The sequence below is a fragment of the Plectropomus leopardus genome, chromosome 8 (assembly GCF_026936395.1).
Source record: "Plectropomus leopardus strain MGB_pleo_1.0 chromosome 8, ASM2693639v1, whole genome shotgun sequence".
NCBI lineage: Eukaryota > Metazoa > Chordata > Actinopteri > Perciformes > Serranidae > Plectropomus > Plectropomus leopardus.
In genome coordinates this window covers 33,789,985-33,811,535 of record NC_142183.1, presented here as the reverse complement: position 1 = coordinate 33,811,535, position 21,551 = coordinate 33,789,985, and the positions used below count along the sequence as shown (strand labels likewise).

General features: G+C 40.3%; 1 protein-coding gene across 1 annotated transcript in view; it reads left to right on the top strand.

Annotated features, from left to right (window-relative positions):
- The window catches only part of gfra3 (GDNF family receptor alpha 3), a 79,885-nt gene that overhangs the window by 21,212 nt on the left and 37,122 nt on the right, over positions 1-21,551 (top strand). The window contains exons 2-4 of the mRNA XM_042492760.2: positions 11,695-11,991; positions 19,023-19,094; positions 20,924-21,278. Of these exons, the coding sequence (XP_042348694.1) occupies positions 11,695-11,991; positions 19,023-19,094; positions 20,924-21,278 (724 nt within the window). The remainder of the gene's footprint in view (positions 1-11,694; positions 11,992-19,022; positions 19,095-20,923; positions 21,279-21,551) is intronic.

Genomic DNA, 21,551 nt, shown 5'->3' with positions numbered 1-21,551 from the left:
GATTAGATCTTGGTGGTCAAAGGTCATAGGTCACTGTGACCTTATGTCTGTCTCATTCTGTGAACATAACATCTCAACATAGCCTTGAGGGAATTTCATCAAATTAATGCCCACCTGGACTCAAGAATGTTCTGGATATAATTTGGGGGTTGAAGGTCTATGGCCAAAGTCTTGAATGATCTTGGGTAATATCGGGTGCCCATCTTGAATCTGTGGTGAATGAATAAATGTTTTGTGCCGCTGGGGGTAAGATGTGTGTAAAGCATCCATGTTTTCACAGACATGGATGTAAACTGTTGTAGACTGCATGTATGTATTTCAGGGCTGGGGCAACGCGTTGACGTAATGACGTAATCGGTTGCGTAAATACGTCGATTCACGTAACGTGCGTCAACATGATGCACCGTTTCACATAGTGCACTAGAATAAACAGGGCTCTGGTTTCACACAGCACGCGTCATGAGAGCATGAGCAGCGCTGGGTGTGTTGTTTTTTGTTTTGGCGCTCATGTTATCGAGTTAGAGCGTGCACACTGCACACTGCCACGTCAGCTGCAGCACATCTAGAGAAACGTTGGCTCGCCGGTTTTAACGTGTGACGCTCGCGTTTGATAACTGTATACCACTTTTTACTGCAGTTTAAAGTCTCTCTCTGTCACAGAGATGAGGAAATACAAAGATGTTTGTTTTACCTCAACTTCCTTGCTTCCCTTTCAAAACAAAAGCCCCCTGACTGTGTCTCTGGACAGAATGCCATCAGTTGCTGATGCAATGCATTTTATTTTGAAATATTTACAGGACGGGGTTGTCAGCTGTGCAGGAGCTCATATAACTTCATAAACGAGTGGAATATGTGCTTATAAATATGAAAATACAGCACTCAGCAGGCAGCGATACGCCAGTTAAGGCTAGACTATTTTGATGCAGAAAGAAAGTACTAGTTATAATTATTTATGTTAGAGAAAAGTTATAGTGTTATTCAAATCACACTAATTTTACTGTAAGATGTTTTATTGGTCTGCTAGATTTGAGGTTTGTTACTGTAACAAAGACTTACTGTTTTGTTACTCCTCCTAAAAGTGACTTGTATTTTACATTGTTTTAAATGTTTTGCTGCTGGATGCTAAATGTAGATTGCACTACATTTTTTTTACTTGAGTGGAACAAGCTCTTGCATTAATTTTATTTTGGAGAGACTTTATATCAGACTGTAAAGCACAGATTACCAGTTAAAACTGGGCTATATTTTGTTAGGAAATAATGCCCTGCAGTGTTTTAAAATGTTATTTTTGGTAAATTTGTTGTGATATTAATTGAGTAATAAAAAACTAATAGTTAGATCAATAAAAAAATGATCGATAGATTAATCAATTAATCGAAAAAATAATCGATAGATTAATCAATAAAAAAATAATTGTTAGGTGCAGCCCTAATGTATTTTTCAGTCTGTTTTCATTCTCTAATGTATGAGCTGTACATGTGTTAGCTGTCAGGATGTGAGTCCAAATGAAACATCACTTTCTGCTCCAAACCTGGAACACTGGGTAGAAAACGTGACCCATGGTTGCTGGATGGAGTGAATGTTTGACAAACGTGCTCAGTCTGAAAGCTCTGCCTCCTCAAAGCAGCTCTCCAGACTCTTCTGTGTATTCACTCAGTGCTGGTGTGCAGCAGATGGCGTACTGTATGCTCATTGTTTTCAATGGGAAAACAATAATAAACTCCACCAGCACTGATGGAGAGTGCTGCCCGCCGCCTACAGACACAGCGCGGCTACAAAAGTTTTATCTTCCCTTCTGCTGTCTACTGATGACAAACAGGTTTTGAAAGTTCTACCAAAATGGAGGCACGTACAATTATTTATCAACATGTACTCCCTGTTCTTTCCACTGAAGATAAATTAGTGAAGAGCTTTATTCCTTTTCCTCTGAACATTTTGGAGTCTGAGAGGAAAAAGGCTTACTGCCAAAGTTAGATTTAGCTTAACAATTTCACTTCCATGCTTGGCCCTCTTTGGAGTCGGCCTGGCCCTCTGACTTGGCAACACGCTGTGGCTTGGACTTCCTGTGGGAACACCTCTTGAGAAACTCCTAAAGGGGTCTACGACTACAATCACTAGGCAACAAAAACACTGGCTACCTTATTCATTTCAGTGGGACTTACTTTGGTTCAGTGTGTGTGGGGGTCCTGTCACAGAGGCAGCAAAAGAGTACAGCAAAAAAGTTGGTTCTGGTTCTAACTGGCACTGTGCTCTGTGTTTGCAACTGGGGCATTCATTTGCTTCTTACTTCGCCAGCACAGATTTGGAGAAAACAATCACTGAATGTAAAGCCTCATTGAAAATTACACTGACATTTGTAATAATGCAAATTATTGACCTTACACAGTGGATTGTGTGGTTCATTTGTCAAGATAAGATTTGTGCATTTATAGAAAATATATTGTTTAAGCCTTTGAATCCTGCGCAATTTGACTACGAATGTAAATTAGCGGTCCTGCTAAATCCAGCATATTTACATTTGTATTTTACACTGATGTTCATTAATATGCTGTGTCCCTTTTTAATGCATTGTACATGAAATAAATAAATAACATGGGAAGATGGAAATGAGTGATAAAAGAAGAAATCACCAAAAAAAAAACCCTCCTAAAAAACGAGAAACTATTAAAAATATAGATACAAGACAATTAAAAGTAAAAACAAAAAGTTAAAAAAAAAGGTGTAACAAAAATCAAACAAGGTAAGGACCTGGAAAGAGTGCTTAAAAATCCTAAATAATACATTTATTAATAATAGATAATAAAATAAAATAATGAATAAATTAATTAATTAGAAATTAACTCTTTAATTTTTGATCTTCAGAAATATTTTTTTCTCTTGACAATTTTCCCTAGCTTTTAAAAGTAATTTTTCAAATCTACTTATTTCTACCAATTTGTCTTACATTTCTAATTAAGTTGTTTGTTGCCTTTTTCTCCATGTTTGTGAAAGAAAATGTATTAATTTGCTCGGCGTTCAAAGATTAGCACTTGTGAAAGGCGTTTGACAGCAGCACAAGAAAAGTGATGTTGCTCCAGGTTTCAAAGGGTTAATACAGTTTTTTCTGCAGTGGATGTACAATAGATGGTGTCCATACATACATCCCAACAAAATGCTCAGTAGAGGCCAGCAGACTGTTTTTGATGTGGCATTAGTCTGTCTGCAGCACTGACACAGAGCCAGAGTGCTCTGCTTCTGCTGGATCCACTCGTCTGTGTGGCGTGGAAGAAAGCTGTTTTGATTAGCGTCACAATATAGAAATATAAATGTCAAAGAATGACATGATCTATTGAGGAAAAAATATACGTGAATGAGTCACAGTGTGTCAGTTTCACTTGCCTTTTTTCTAGGTTAGATTTCTCTCTAACCTAGTTTCTTATCTTGTCATCTTTATGCTTGACATTAATATCTGAAGTTTCCTCTATACTGTTCCAGGAGTTTGACCTATTAAAACAACAAGATATATAATGTCAGGGGCGGAGCTAGATTTTCATTTTAGAGGGGGCGGTGCATTCTTCCTCTTCTGATTAATTCATTTTAAACTTCATAACTAGGGCAGCTGTGGCTCAGAGGTAGAGCGGGTTTTCTACTAATTGCAAGATAAGCAGTTTGATCCCCTGTTTCTCCAGTCAACATGTCGAAGTATCCTGAAGCAAGGCACTCAACCCCAAATTGCTCCCGATGCTGGGCCATCAGTGTGTGTGATTGGTTACTGAGTAGCAGGTGGCACCTTGTATGGTAGCTGCAGCCGACAGCATGTGAATGTGTGTGAATGGGTGAATGTGACATGTAGTGTCAAAGCGCTTTGAGTGGCCAGAAGACTAGAAAAGCACTGAGTGCAGCCCATGTAACTGTTATGTAGCTGTAATAACTGTAATATCCCACTCATAAAAACAAATTGCAACGTATTTAGCCAAGCAAACCTATGTTGAAGAAAACAGTGAAACCATTCTTTCAAATAAGCTAGTTCTAAAGAAAAAAAAATAGAAAATATGTTGCCAGTCACATTGAAATGTTTTAGCATAGAGGACAGTAAGCAGTTGATGAACAGTTCAGCAGCACCACCGGCGACAGTCAGAGGTCAAAGAAGGAGTAATTTTGTATGCCTTTGCGCATGCTATAGTCATGGGTAAAGGCATTATGTTTTCAGTGTCTTGTCTGTCCATCGGTCCGTCCATCTGTCTGAAGGAGGACTTTAAGGGAATTTCTTAAAATTTGACATAAACGTCCACTTCGGCTCAACGTTGGACTGATTTGATTTTGGTCGTCACAGATCAAAGGTCAAGGTCACTGTGACCTTGTGGTTCTCATTCATGTCAACACGATGCCTCAAGCGCATCCTGAATTTCTTCAAATTTGGCACAAACATTTACTTATAATTAACAATGAACATATTTAATTTTGGGGCTCACAGGTCAAAGTTCAAGGTCGCTATGACTCATACAGTCTCATTATTGTGAACACAATATCTCAAGAACACTGAGGGAATTTCTTCAAATTTGGCACAAACGCTAATTTGGAATCAAAAATCAATCATTAGATTTTGGTGGTCAAAGGTCTAGGTCAGTGTGACTTTGCATCAGTTTCATTCTTATTAATGTAATATATCAAAAAGAGCCATGAGAAAGTTGCATCAAATTTGACACAAATGTTCACTTGGGCTCAAGAATGAGCTGATTAGATTTTGGTGGTCAAAGGTCAAAGTCACTTTGACTTCACAAAACATGTTTTTGGCCAGAACTTAAGAACTTGTTGAATAATTATAACAAACTTTCACAAAAATGTGTAACAGGATGAGATGAAGAAGTGATGACACATTATATTTAATTCAGTTTTAGGATTAAGCATTCAATATTTTTTTTATCACAAATGTATGAGAAAAAACATAACTACCAAATGAGGATTTTCCATCATAACAAGAATGGATATTGACACGTTTTACTCAGACATAACTAATTCTTGTAATGGAACGCTATTTTTACTTGATACTTGTTTAATCTGAGTGTTTGGCTCAACCCTAGTTTCCATACTGTCACTGGTTTTAACATCTACTTAAGGGGAAGTCTGATTTTGCCGAGTTTTTTGTGAAAGAAGTAGTTTAAAGCCTTAAGTGTTCCTAGAAGGAGCTGTGTAAAGGCTAATAAATGTCCTGAAGTGATGCCACAAGAGTCATTGTTGGTTGGGTCTGAAGACAACAAGTCAGATATAGTAAAAAGATCAAGAGGTGTGGCATTAGAAATGATCTTACCTGACCACTGTAGCCGGTCGCTTTAATTAACTCCTATGAAGATCAAATGGTGCCTTTTAAATTTTTATTTTATTTTTTAATGTTTTTTGTTTTGTTTTGTTTAGTTTTACAAAATTTTAATTACATGCTTTTATTCTGAATGCCAGGTGCCTATTTTTGAAGTCTCATTTCAAAGTTCCACATAAACCGTGTGTTTAGTCTAGCCATCCATACACACAGTTAATGAAACTGTTGCCTCGGCTTTGCAACTGATCTCAGTGCCAATATTTGTGTCCCATGTGACACCAGGTGCATTGGAAAATGTTTATTCAAACCACCGAGGAGAGTTCATTAGACTTTTGTATGAAATCAAACATCTTTTTGCTGTTGGTCTAAAATTGTGAAGCAGAGTGTTTACCTTTTTTTTTTTTAACTGACGTTCCTGGATTACTTAGATGGCCCTACACAGGAAAATAAGACTGCATGCTGCTTTGAGCTCAGCTCAACTGAGACTCACACTGTGAGTGTGCTACTGTCAGACATGATGACCTGAGCTTGTCATTACCCCATTGGAACATTGGGTTTATAGAGGAAAAAAGCTTTGGCACTTTGAGGCATTTTCTTCAAATATGGCAGAAACGTTTACTTGAAATCAACAAAGAAAGGATTCGATTTTGGTGGTCATAGGTCAAGGTCACCGTGATCTTATCTTGCTCATTCATACTTGGAATCAAGAATGACTTAATTCAATTTTTATGGTCAAATGGCAATGTCAGTGTGGCCTTTCATTGGTCTCATTCTGCAATATCTCAAGAAGACCTCAAGTTGGACTCAAGAATGAACTGAGTGGATTTTAGTGGTCAAAGGTCAAGGTTAGTGTGACCTAACAAAACATGTTTCTTATTTGATTTGGTTTTTGTGATCAAAAGTCAAGGTCAGCATGACCTTGAATCTGTCTCATTCTCATTAATGCAATATTTCAAGCTGACCTTGAGGACATTTCCTCAAATCTGGCACAAACATCCACTTGGACTCAAGGATGAACGGATTTGATTTTGGTGGTCAGAGGTGAAGGTCAATGTGACCTCACAAAACAAAAGAATTAATTGACTGATTGTGACAACATTTTGCATTAATGTCTAAAACGGTTACATGAAGAAGTGATGACATATTATCGACAATTCAATCTCTGGACACAGTTAATGAATCTGTTACCTCGGCTTAGCAACTGATCTCAGTTCCAAAATTTGTTTCCCATGTGACAACAGGTGCACTTGAAAATGTTTATTCAAAGCACTGAAGAGAGTTCATGAGACTTTTTATGTGAAATAACAGTATTTTAGTATTTTATTTTTTTTATAAATATTTTGAATTGACATCCCTGGATAACTTAGATGACCCCACACAGGAAAAAAGACTGCATGCTGCTTTGAGCGCGGCTCAACTGAGACTCAAACTGTGTGTGTGCTACTGTCAGACATGATGACCTGAGCTTGTCATGACCCCACAGGAACATTGGGTTTAAAAGGGGGAAAATGCCGTGCAGCAGAGATGAAAACACTGGTAATAGTTTGATGATGTGACACAGGCGTGAGACAGGACAGCCTCTGGTCAGAGAGGTGGTCAGGATCAAGCTGAGCGCTCGCTCTGATGTGTGGACAAAGTGAGTTGCGGCGGAGTGCCGGGATGCGGCGTTCCACAAAGGCTGTTTGTTCACCCAACAATGTTTTATGTATGTGGTTAGTCTTTCATCAGCACACTCAGTATTCAATTTACATACTGTCTACTGATCCGGCACTGAATGTTAAGCTGTTTATGCTCTCTCAGCCACTTTATTCTGACACTGAGATGTGTGTGTGGAAGCCTAAGCGACTATGTATGTGTGTGTCTTAGACAGATTGCTTTGCCCCCTCCGCCCCCCTCCCCTGTGGCTGTGCAGTATTGTGTTCTGCTAGTAATGATGGGTTCTGTGCCTCCCAGTCTCCCTCCCAGCAGGACACACACATAAAAGGGTCCTTCTCAGGGCAGCCATGTGTGCGAGTGTACGTGTGTTGTTTTTTGTGCATGTGTGTGCACGCGCACCTTTGTGTGATTCTAAGAACATCATTTTTGGCGGTGCATGCTGATTGCACCTCATACTGTGCGCGTGTCCAACCCATCAAGGTTCACATTGGTACGCTCGCTCTCCATCTCAGCCTTGGTGTCTCTCACCCTCTCCTCTGCTTCCACCTCTCCTTTTTCCTATCCATCTTTCCGTTCCCCTATTTCTCCTCCCCGTATGACATTTCTGCTGTCCTCATACAACTTCTCTACACTTCCCCTGTGCATATCAGCTATTGGATTTTACCAGGGGAGACTTGGCTTTTTGCTATTGCAAATCGAAGCGGCCACACTTCGGAAAACAACAGTTCCTCCTGGAGAAACTTCGGGTTCCACACAATCCAACGGCTGTTTTGAATAAGTGAAAGCGAGCTTAGAGTATCAGCTGCACCTGAATATCTTGGCTGAAGAACATCCACTGGAGTTTGCAACAAAACAAAGGGGGGAAAGTTAAGAGCAAAATGGGATGTTCCCCATTCAAAGTTCAATGAGTGAAAGAAACCTTTGTGCTTTGTCCGTGACTATTGGCATGACGTCTGGCCTGCAGTGTTCCCTCATCTGTTAAAGTGCTTTCATACCTTTGAGTGGTTCAAACAAACTCTGGTTCTGTGTAGTTTGCCTTTTTGGTTTGGTTCATTTAGGCTCATTGAAAGCTTTAAACTGAACTCTGATGACAGCCAAAAGGACAGTCCTTAAAAGGACGGTCAAACTCTGGTGTGATTTGTTTGTGTTCTGTAAAGTTTATAATGCCTGGATTGACGTCACTTTTGTTGTGTTGTATTCAGACACCTGTCACAAAGCCTTTATACCTGAGGAAATTGCTTTGATTTTATTTAAAAACAAGCAGTGAGTAATTTGATAGATAGATAGATAGATAGATAGATAGATAGATAGATAGATAGATAGATAGATAGATAGATAGATAGATAGGGGAAAAAGTCCAGAAAATTATAATTCTTTATCAGAGCTGAAGTACACAAAAAAAGAGTCCCTTATCTGTTAGACCACTCTTTGGTCCACTTTAAGGGGACTGTGTCTGGTTCTTTTAAATAAGACTATATGTGAAAGCACTCTTAGTTTACTGGAATGGATCACTTGTCGAACTCTGTTCAGGGTGATGTTGTTTGTTTTCAGTGTTGACGTGTAGTCAGGGAAAACAGTGTTTTTTGTTTGAACCATCAGAGTGTGTGCCATCAGAGTGTCTGCCATCAGGGTGTCCGCCATCAGAGTGTGCGCCATCATCTTCCTTGAGGCTTCAAAAATGAGGCGACATTTCTTGCAACGGAGGACGTGACCCAAATGCTGCTGGTTCTGACCTTGCTAATGGGGCTTTTCACGTTTACACACAAACATACAGTTACTGTTCCCCTGTATTGCTGAACAGGGACGTCAGAGTGTGCTACAGAGGTTGCTACTCCAGAAACAGCTATGTCTCAGGCTACTGATTGGCCAACATCTTCTTCTTTTTCTTTGTGTGGCTGTAGAGTTAAGGTCATGTCTCTGCCGGATTGAGCAGGAGCTCTTAAGTATCTCCTTCCTGGACCAGCTGCATCTCGCCAAGCAGTGCAGCTCATTAGGTGATGCAGCACACCTGGGCAGCTGCAGGAGAGGAAAGGGATAACATCACAGAACACAAAGAGCCAGAACAGCCGTTATCTCCTCTGAGGTATCTCAAATAAGATGACATTTGGTGCAATGGAGGACTTGACCTAAATGCTGCTGGTTCTAACCCCGCTTACAGGATTTTTTTCACGTTTACTCATGAATGGGCAGTTACTGTTCCACTATACTGGGCAATAGAGATGTCAGAATGAGCTGCAGAGGTTGCTGCTTCAAGTGGCCTCAGGTAAAAGCTTTGTGTCAGGCTTCTGATTCACAACATCTTCTTTGCATGGCTTTAGAGTTAGGGTTATATCAGCGCATGATCATTTGCTCTTGACAGCTATTCAATTACATTTTTCATTTTTATTTGGACAGAAATTTCTTCTATAGCAGTGCTTGCATGGATGGGATTTTTTTATGGAAAAAGGGGTGAAAGGGTTGTTTTCAAAAATACACATGTCCAAGTGGACTAGGCCTTAGTGTGAACATGAGGTGCCTATTGGTTGACTGTAAGATCTTTTGATTTATGTTTGAAGGGACCAACCACAGTCCACTACCTTGATGTAACATTATGGGGTGGTAAACATGACATAGTAATCCCATAAAACTCATAATTAGAACCAACAACAGTCATTGAGGGACATAAAAGAAATGTCAGCAGCCACTACACCACAATAACCACAGAGCAGAGCTGTTCCTATAAGGTTACTATAACTGCTTCTAATGGAGAAAAATCACTGAAAACTACAAAATACTTCCCTGTCTTACGACGTCATCTTAATTAGAGGTACTTGAATTTTACTTGAGCATTACTATAACCCCACTACATTTCAGAGGGAAATATTGTACTTTTTGCTTCACTACATTTATCTGACAGCTGAGTCTTGTTTCTATTTTTTTTGGGGGGGGTTGAGGATTTTCTTTTTAAATTAAATGTATTGATACATTTGAGTTGTGTCGTGTTATTTTTACAATTTGGGGGTTTTTAATGTTTTTTTTCTCCAAAATGTCTCTGCATTGAGTACTTTTTTTCTTTGTAATACTTTAAGTACATTTTCCTGGTTATACTTAAGGTCTGATAACACAGAGATACATCACTAGAAAAGTGCTGCCAGCAAAACTATTGTTTCCCTGTTGTACAGCATGCCAGTAGGGCACTTCTTTCTTGCTGCTGCGTTACACATTTTTCTGCACATATAAGTTAAAATGTTTTCAACTTTTCAGCTCAAGGCATGTCACACCACTCCTTAATGTAATTTTTGGTCATGCACAGTGTAGCCCCCGCTCCAAGCACTCCCAGCTGTTTCTCCAGATGTGCTTTCAAGGCGTTTTTGGATTGGTTGCACCTGGTGCGATGTTTCTCGATGTGACCACCCCATTACTCAAGTAACATTATCATTCCATAATTTACATGTAACAGAGGTTTTTACTGGGTGTTATTAGTACTTTAACTTAAGTAAAGGATGTGAATACTTCTTCCAGCACTGTGTAGCTAGCTAGCACCACAATAGGTAATGACTGTGTGTGTTTGTGTGACAATTTTGGCTCTAACTGGTCTCAGAACTCACCAGAAACTCCAGTTCTTCCACTCATTGTTCTCCAGCCGCTCATCATTTCCTCTCATCTCTGTCTATGAAAGAGATTCGTAAAGCCATTTTTTAATTGACTTTGTATAGAACTGGGCTGCATCTACTATATGCTCCTCGTGCCAATTGAATACACCTATGCACTGTTGTAGAATTTAATATAATCCTGCCATTGAGTATGTTTACATAAATATCTCGGTAATGAGGATTATCTGAGTTGTGATCATATCTATGATAGGATGTTTACATGGAACACAGAGAAATCTGGTTATTCATATCCATGACTATGATCCTGGTTACTTATCACTGCATGCTATTTGAGCAGGTGCCTGTGTTTATAAAAGGAAACCAGCAATGGCAGATGAGAGCTAGAGGAAATATCACACAAGTTGATAACCGTTCCTCCTTCCGCTTTGAACATGTTTGGAAACACAGGGGAGACTCTGTTTCAGTGTCGACAAACCTCCCGTTATTTTTTTAATCCCGTGTGCATGTGTCAGTTTTTTTTATCATTCTGCCAATGTCTTTGCGATTCTATGAACGCAGTGCAGGCGAAACTCATCGTGATATTTATGTCCCTCAGCAGCAGTTTGAGTCACAACATGGATAATTGATCAGTTGATTTGCTCTGAGTTGAACCGATCAGTGGATGAGAGGAGAAGCAGAGTGCAGAGTGAGTGAAAGAGCAATTTTTTTAATAGTAGCATGCTGCTGCAAGGAACACATTAGTGTGGTAAACCCTGCACCGTGTAGGACAGGGGAGTGGTGGAGTAGAGGATACGCAGCCTTTTTCATTATAGAAAGACAAAATCATGTTTCCTGAAGTGATCTGATGATCACTTCTGATGTGAGACACTTCTGCTGCCTCCCTTGTTTGTGTTTTTGTTACGTCACTGAAATTATTATTATTATTAATTATTATCATTATTTGGCGTGCACTTTGAGTTCATAGTTTGGCCCATGTCCCATTCACTAACATGGAGGGCTGAGTTCTATGACCTATACTGCAGTCAGACACCAGGGGGCTATCCAGATTGAAAACCTTCACTTTGGGAAAACTGACACATGGTTCTCTAGACATTTTTTTCTCCCCTTGTACACTTTTAACAATCTCTCTCCATCTCTGTTCTCCTCCTTCAGGTGTGTTGCCATTATCAGCACCAGTCTTCCCCTTCCGTCCCTCCCCCATTGACTGTGTTGAAGCCCATCGAGTGTGCTCCGCTGATCCACGGTGCGAGGCGCTATACCGGGGCTTGGATCTGTGTGCGGCCGATGCAGCGATGTCCCCACTGGGGGAGCAGGTGGCTGCTGAGTGCCTGGAGAGACAGGATGCTCTGCTGGCTAAACACCCCGCTCTCTTGGCCTGCAAGTGCCAGCGCGGACATCGCAGGGAGGAGCAGTGCTTGCGCATATACTGGCGGGTTCGCCTGCTGCCAGGTCAGTCAGGCCTCAGCTCGGGCTGAGGTGTCAAAATATGCGTGCAAGTGTTTGTGGGGTGGCATATCATAACCTGGGTTTTCTTTATCTATTCATTATCCACACCTGCTTCTCTAGTTGGGAATAATATTTCTATGATCAAAGACTCAAATGATTCTGTGGACTGTGCAAAGGGTCGCTTCTAGTAATGAACCCAGACAGAATTATCACAAATTCTGCAGTTTCCCTCAGCTGAGTCAGTTATGGTTTAACAGTCTGCAGCTTTTGTTGGTTCAGTCTCAAAAGCATCTGCTTACAGCAAACAAGTTCTGATAACCCTCCCTGTACACAATCAGCTCCGCTCCAAACAGCAGGCACACACAGTTAGAGACGAGCTGGTGAAAAGTGGAGCATTTAGCAGCTAAAGTTTTCTTGGGAGTTGATGGAACCCAAAAACAGAGCTAAAAGCACTGTTGACCCTCGTTGGCTTTTTATGGCTAGTCCAGCATGTTCAGCTGTGGAGCCCATCTGTGAAAGGAATCAGTCTGGTTGGCAGCTCAGCTCAGGGCAAAAGAAGAGAAACATGGTGTTCTCTCTCCATCAGATAAATTTCAAATCTCGTTATCATATCAACATTATCACCAAAGTAATATCTGTTTGCATGAAAGCCATCAGGGTTGTTGTATTTCATAAGATTTCAACTACTTTTTCAACTACCATTCCTTTCTTGTCACTCTGTTTCAAGGGGCAAAGGAGAAGGTGAAAAGAAGGGTACAGAGGTAAAAATAAGAAATCAGACTGGGCCTAAAGTTTGTGCCAATCATTTGAAGTGAGTTGGCCATAATACTCACCTTATGCTGTTTTAGGTTTAGAAAACAATATGCACAGGTGCACCAAGGAGCATCAGACCCCACCAATCAGTATGTTGTTGTACATGATGTTAGAAAAACTCAAAATATTGTCTTAGTCTGACTAAAACTTTTGAAATAAATAAACATGTAAGTCAGACTGAAATCTTACCAAGTCAAATTTCTCGAAGTCAGACGAACACACTTTGATAGAGCGGTTGGGAGTTGATGTACTCTTTCATGTACTGGACCTGAACTTGCCCAGATATTCTGCGCATACTCCGTAGTCCCCATGCTGGGCTTTGACCCAAAAGACCAACAGCATGAATTTGTAGAAGACTCGAATAACGACAGAAGCAGAAGGGAAGAAAATGAAACAAGACAAAGTTATCAACATCCTGAGTGCTAGAGCAGAAACCATGCATTTCTCACCAACTGACATGCAACCCCTTTGCCACTTGCTAACTTGTTTAGTATGTGACGCATTAGGTTGACTGGAAGAAAGTCCATAGCAACTAGCTGAACGGGAGCATGTCAACACTAACCGAGATGGAGTCGGACATACCGTCAATAAATGGTTTGTCCTGGTGCTTGTATACTGGGACAAGGACAGTAGTCCAGTGAAATGGCCTAATCGAGCTATAACTATGGCTCAACTTTACTGTGCATGTGAACATACTGAGTGTTTTGTTGCAGTTTACACACATACACAGACAACCAGAACCAGAACCAAGAGTAGAATAGAAAGCCAATCTGTGATCATGACACTATGTATTTATTTCACAACTCTAATGCAAAATAGGTTCAGTTCTAAATTAGTCATAAAATGTGTCATCATCCCAAACCACTCTCATGTAGAAGTGAATTCCAGTCAAAAAGACCTCACTCTGAACGCACACACAAACACACTCGGGAACAGAAGTATATCCCGAGTGCTGGTGTGATGTGTGCATCAGTAAGTGAGCTAACACTAGCCAGCGGACTCCTCCTCCCCTGTGGCCTATTAGTCAGCGGAGCATTAGTGTAATTACACACTCTTCAGTTCCTAACGCTGCTAGGCTGCTCTAGCGTGTCATTACCATAAATATATAGCCCAGAATAGGATTTACATACATAAACACTTTACATGCCATTACATTCTTGATTGAGTTTGAACTTTTGAGTGTGTTCAAATAATTTGCAGCAACAAACGGTGTGTCCACTATTCAATCAAGGCTGTGCTTAATGGGTTTCACAACTGGACAAAGGCTGTCTTTAATAACATGAGCTCATGGTGACTGTGGGTTTGCCCACCTTTTCTTCTTCACTTTATCCTCATTTTGGTCATGTTGATGAGATTTCAATGACAGACGCGTTGAGTGATACAGGTTGTTTTTATGATGTTGTGGAGAAATGCAAAGATTAATAGCACTCTTATGAATGTAATGAAGTAGAGCTCGAGCCTGGGGGGCTATAAGCCACACTGCAAAAAGTAGATCCCTGGAGTAACTCCCTCTAAAATGACATTGCATTCACAATTTTGCATTTTTTATTTTTTTTGTCCGTCATTAAAGGCCTTATCTCCGGGTCTGAGAACAATGCCAATACAGGTTCTTTCTTATGGCCGACAGGGTGCAACAAAAATAGGTCCAAGTCACTGACAAAATGAACCTACTCTCACTTGGTTTAGTACCTCAGTAAACCATTTTCCCAATGGATCTTAATTGTTAGTTTCAAGTCCTTTTTAATACAGCATGATGTGCGGTTTGTAAAATGTGGTCCCATTTAGAGTAAAATAGATGATAAAGCAGGTTGGCTACCTTGTGATTGACAAGTCGCTATCATCAAATCAAATCAAATCAAACTTTATTTATAGAACACTTTTCATGCAGTGCTTTACAAGCTGAAAACATAAAAAACCTATAAACATATGAGCATAACATCCCCCACGAAATGACTGGTGCGCTATCAGAGTTTGAGTCATTTGATCCAACAGAATTTTGAAAGTCGAGAAGAGCCCAATGCATTCTCATCCCAACTCGCATGGTGCCGCTCGGTCAGTGACCCCCTGCGTCTACCTGTGATGTCTTAGGTATCCCTCTGCTTAAGCTGTTTACGCTGCGGGATACCTTTACCGTGATGTCAAGAAATGCACATGGTGGGATGATGCAGCATGGTCTGCCTGAGCGTTTTCTTATCTGGCGCCGTCTAGCAGTGTTCTGGTTGGACGCAGAAGGTGGCTTTTGACATCATACTGACACAGCGGACCTACTTGATGAGTTTGGAGTGAGAAAAGGCTGCATAATGAAATTATTTTATCCTCATTCCAGTTAGCTGACTGCTAAGCTTTGCTGCACTATGAAGTAACCTAATTCTACTTTTAAGTAGCCTATATGTTGTCCTATGTATGTTTTTTTATGTACAGTGCTGCTTGAAAGTATGTGAACCCCTTGAGCAGTTTAGATGTTTTTGTTGTTTTACCATGATTTTCTTGATTTATCATCACTAGTTTTTATATATGAAATGTCAGATTATCAATTGCATGTACTTGTTTAGTGGGACTTGTTTAGGTAGCCCAAACACTACATGAAAAATGGAATTAGTGCATCTGCAAAAGTAAGTGAACCCCCAGCTGCACTGGTAAAGTGAGAAATGAAATGAAATGAGACATCTTGGACAAATGTGCATGCATCTACAATCAGATGAAAATTGAATAGCCAGGGCCATTCGTGGCCATTCGTGGGAGGGTTGCTAGAAGGAAGCCTCTGCTCTCAAAAAAAAAACAAAGCTGCCCGTCTCAACTTTCCCAGAGAACACTTGGACAAACCAGAGGCCTTCTTGAAGTCCATTCTCTGGACAGATGAGTCCAAAATAGATTTATTTGGTCATAATCAAAACCGCCATGTTTGGAGAAAAGCCAACACTGCATATCAAGAAAAGGACCTCCTCCCAACAGTGACGCATGGTGGTGAACGTCTGGGGCTGCTTTTCTGCTTCTGGACCTGGACGACTCCATATTATCCAGGGAACCATGAATTCTTAGGCCTATCAACAAATTCTTGACCAGAATCTCCTGCCATCAGTCAGGGAGTTGAAGCTGGGATGAAAATGGATTATGCAACAAGACAATGATCCAAAGCATTCCTGCAAAACTACAAAGGAATGGCTTCAGAGAAAAAGGATTCATACTCTGGATTGGCCCAGTCAAAGTCCGGACTTGAATCCAATTGAAATGTTATGGCAAGACCTGAAGAAGTTGGTACATGCAAGGTGTTCCTCCAACCTCTCTCAACTGGCTGAGTTCTGCAAGGACGAGTGGGCAAAAAACCCCATAAGCAGATGTGAGAGACTGGTTAGTGGTTACAGAAGACGTTTGGTTGAAGTAATGGCTGCAAAAGGAGGAGGAGGCACAGGCTACACTTTTGTGAAATAAACAACTTTTGTTTATTTAAGTAATTAAAATATATCTCCTTTTGTGTTTGTGCCCATTATTTGGAAAGTGTACTTTTCAAATTGGGATTTGAATCTATGTTTAATAAGGTTGTTTTATTGTTTTTTACAAAAACAGTGACCATGTCTGGAGGGTTCGCAAACTTTCAAGTAGCACTGTATGTGTTCATGGCATGTTATGGTGAAACCTAAAGAAAATTTAACTTAAAAGTTTTCGTATTGATGTTGGTGTTGGTATACCTTAAACCTGAAGTAGCTGGCTGGGCCAGCAGAAAATTCTAGTCTGTGTGCTTTATCCCTCTAATAATGTACTTTATCTTTGAACACTGCTTTCATATTTTAGCTTCATTTTAATCAAACTTACACAGCTGTGCCTTGAAAATATTTTGTGACATTCACCAATAAGCACTCAGTCTAGTGTGGGAAAGCTGAGTCAGTTGGGTTGTTTTTGGCTACACTAGTTGTGATTGTGGTCCAGACATTTATGGACTTGAGGAAGATGAATCTTAATGCCATTGGTGATCTCCTCACTCTTCATTTCAACAAGTATTGAATGGATTACCATGAAATTTGGTGCTGATATTATGTGCATAAATTCCCCGCAGGACGAATTCTAATCACAGCTGAGTCCTTGACTTTCATCCAGCACCAGATACCAAATCAGTTTTCACTCATCCAGTGAGATATGTTGACATCAACCAGAACCGACCTATAAATCAGTAAATGCACAGTAGGAATCTAGGCATAGATACTATAATGCCTTCCCCAAGGTGAAAAGGTAGACCCATACTGGAAAGTAACATTTTTTTTAATGTGCAAAGGGATGCTTTATATTCAGGGACCCCACCCTGCAGGAGACGCATTGGGGGGCCTTTGTTCTGTGTCCATTAAATGCAGTGAACTCTCAGAAAATCCCCAACGGCTTCATTTAGAGATAGAATTCAATATATCACCGAGCAGTTCACACAGAGCAGCACGGTGAGGCCAGTTTTACTTGATTATCATTCATTTTTGACTGCATTATATTGGTTGGTGATATACTGTATATGACTCATGTTTATATCCATAATCTTCTTATTATTGGAAGATTTCCACCACGGTCATATCTTTTTCCCGTATCACTCTCTGTTCTATTTCTATTTAATTTTATTTACCCCTCTGTGTGTCATTGCTTACTCATACCCCAATAAGGTGTCATCTTGGCTCTTAATGTGATGACATAAGCACCAGAATCACTTTATCTAAGGGAAAAATGATGCAATTAAATGCTGGGGTCAAACTTTTAGGTCTCAAGCAGTGATCATTAAATGTTTATTTTCAGCAGTTAAATGCATGCTAAATACTTGCCCGGAAATTTTATTTCGGAGACAAGGTAGCTCTCAGTAAATCCGGTCAGATGCTAAAACAACCAGTAGTATTTCCTGTTTTTTAATGATCCTGTTGCTGTTGCCCCCCTCTCCCCCCGGTTTTTTTGTTTTGGTTTGATTAAGCTTTGCCCATTAAATTTTATTTGGTTTTATTATTTTTTAAAATTTTTTTATCGATTCTGTGTCCCTCAAAAAATTATATTTGGTTTCTCTACCATAAACAACACGGACACAGTCTTGCTCCAAGTTGTAAATTACATCAGGTATATCAGTGGAATAAAAATTGTCCATTCCTGAACTTTGTGGACATTACTTTTTTTAATACAGTCAGTCACAATCTCCTTATTTATCTAATTATTTGAATTGTAGCCTGGGCAGGGGCGTGTCTAGGGAGTGGCATGGGGTCGCACAGGCGCCACCCCCAGGTGCCACCCCATTATGATTGGCTGTCTGCTCAGTCAGTTTGAACTGAAAAAATAAAAAAGTAAAAAATAAAAAATAAATAAAAAAGAATGTTTGCTTATAGGTGCAGTTCAGCCATAAACCTGAGAGGCAGTGATGTGCGAGAGTTGTGTCTAGCCTGCCAAAAAGCCAAAGAAGAGGATGAATATCTGTTTTGATGTGGAGCTGCAGAGCAGAGCTTTATTTTGAATTTGTGTGGTGTTGCTCTGTTGTGTTGTGATTGGTTGGTCTATTTATATTTTAAACTCAACTATTAACAGGAATGTAAGACACTGCAATGTTAGTAACTACAGTAGGTTTGCATAGTGGAGACAAAAGTGGTGAATTAAAGCTATGTGTTTCTACAGCAGCATTAATTCACCATGCTGCCCCTGCATAAGTCAGTGCCCCACTTGGGCCACCTCACTGAAAAGAGTCACTGGGGTTGGGGTTCTCTAGCACAGTTCTAGTATGGTATAAATTTAAGACTGGAATAAAAAGTTATTGTGGCATGCCCCAAGGTTCAACCTTAGGCTCCACAGATTTAAATGTCATCCTATTATTTGGGTGGGACAGCTTTTCAAAACTTCCCTTCAAATGGTAGTTTGGATGTTTTGTCATTGTCTGCATTTTTGAAAATATTCTGGCTCAAATTGGTCATGGCCTTAGTAATTACCACCATTTCTTAATGGTAATAACACCATTTCTTTCACATGAAAACTGTGAAAAACACTTCTTCAATTCATCTTTTCATTTTATTTCATGCCCTCATTACAGATTATATCAATGACCTTCTTCAAGTGCATTCGAGGGAGGTCACTTTGACTTTCATCAGTGTTTCTCAGTTACTGTTTGCTCCTCTTACCACAGTGTTTGTCTTACATTTGATCATTCCAGGCTGCTGTGGGTCACATTGTGAGTGATCACTCAATCGTTCGGCAATGTTTTTGTGTTCCTTTTTTTCCAGGGGAAGATGAGCTGGACATATCTCCCTATGATGATACACTAATTGATACTCGCATGGCCTCTTTAGTGGCAGGTAAAACACACACACACACACACACACACACACACACACACGCGCGCGCACACACACACACACAGAGCCATTTGAGCCATTTGAGTCTTTGTTATGATTAGGTAGTTATAATTGTTGTTCATCACTGTCACGAATGCAGTCGTAGCAGTTCTCCAGTGAAGCTGGGGACACACAGCTTTCATTCCTGTCTCAGCATCCATTCGCACACTCACACTTTGTCTTTGTACATACATGTTGTTGGATAGCATGGTCTATATAAGCTAGGCCTACCAGACTGTGCAACATAAAAAATGTTGATAACTGTTGGTAGTTGGAAAACATTAGAAACCTACAGGGCAGTGATACAGTGTACACCCTGAGCTAGATTTGAACATCATAGACCAATGGGCTGTCAGTCACTACATTTCTTTTGACACACTTAAAGTGGAAATGAGGTCCAAGGATCTAATCCAGTACTTTGGTCCAGAGTAAATATAAACTACTGCTTGACAGATCACCACTGACATCGATGTACTCCAAAGGATAATTCCTTTTGATTTTTAGGACTTTAGAATTTTTTCTTTAACAACACCACCAAAGTTCCCAGGTCTTCTTGGATTTACAGGTATTATGACATCTTAAGCCTTGATTCCAGGCGATGCCATGGCCATAACATTAACAGACCTATTCATAGTTTCCAGAGGATGAATAATTATGATGAATAATTATTGCGATCATTTTGTCAAAATGTTGTCAATTTCTTTTCCCTTAATTCTTGGGGTAGTTATAAGTTTACTGAGCATATGCACCTCAGAGGATCAACCCATAGATACTGGTAAGGTTTCCAAAAAAGTGGGAATGCCCTAGGCCAGTCTGGGCCCAATTAGGACTTACTACATGTTGTTAGCTCAATTACTACCACAATTTACTGAAGATTTACTTATTCTGGGATTACCACTGTTACCTAGCCTGCAGTGGTGGGTTTAACCCTATTCTAAAACATCTAATTATGTTATTTGTATGTTATTCTGTAGTTTATTACCAGCCACAACAACATCAAGATGGCTGGAAGTGTCTCTAAGTTTTTTAAAGAAAAACTAAGCTGAAATATCTCTCAGTCCCACAATTGTCACTCTTTGCACACAAAAGTATAGATTTAAATTCACAAGCCTCCTTTCTGTCTGAATGTAAAATCTAACAACAGGATTTATAGTCCTACAACTCTTACACCTGCAACCAGCTTTTCGACATCACAAGGTGTGTAGTGTGTGCAGATGAACAGTGTTTGGCTCTCCCCCTGTGCCGTGAGTACCTGTAATGCCCTGCTCATTTGCCAGCAGTGAAAGTGAAGTGAAACATGTATCAATGACTCATTTCGCATCACTTGGTGGACTGTGATGATGCGTTTCATGTAACCCAGCAGACTTTTGCCATGACTGGGCAGGGAGGTCTTGGTAGGGGGTGCTGGCAGCATGGAGTATAGCCAAACACTGGTCATCTGCACACACTATCCACTCTGCAGTGACACAGAGCTGGTTGAAAGAGAGTGAAGTTTCCCCTAACTGTGTGGGAGTGTATTGTCAGACAAGGCCAATGTTGCCTCTGAAAGTCATGGTGTACCACTGCTCATTTTTTTAGTTTTATGTTCTAGCTTAAACACCGTATACACATTAAGTTAAGTGTGTAGTTCTCTACTCCTGCTGCAATTTACAGATTAAATGCCAATAGCTATAAGATGTATTTTTCGGGCAATTATTGTATAAGCTTTGACACTTCCATTGCCCTCTACACAATTTTCTGAACACACAGATTTTCTGTTTGGGTAATTTAACTTTTTCTTGCCCCATCAGCCTCATCTTTCATGCAACTAGATGGTGAGAACCAGTGCTTGAAGGCAGCACAGGACTGCGGCTTGTATGAGAAGTGTGGCTCTCTGCGATCCGAGTATGTTTTAGCCTGCACCAAACGGGTACCCGCGACCACCAGATGCAACCAGCACAAGTGTCACCGGGCCTTGCGGCGCTTTCTGGAGCGGGTGCCTGAGGAGTACAGCCTGGGTGTCCTGTTCTGCCCCTGCACCAACACCCTATGTGGTGAGAGGAGAAGGAAAACCATTGTACCCTCCTGCTCCTATCAGGAGATGGAGGGTCTGCAACCTAACTGCCTCCACCAGCAGAGCTTCTGCCGCCGAGATGACCTCTGCAGGTTAGACATGAAGTCCCAACAGTTCACAGCATTTTTATGTAACATGGCTTGCATACAGTACAATATGTTTATTTATGTGAATATATATTTAGCAATGATAGTAGTTTCTCCAAATCTATCAGCTTCATGCAGCTCACTGTCAATGAACTGTAAAACTGTTCTGAGGTTAAAAACAAAAATTTGGAGTATTGGAGTGCTATTGGGTGCTAGAAAATCATGGAATGCAGGCAAAAAGGTAGTTTCCATTAACCCTCAAATTGCACAAATTGGAAT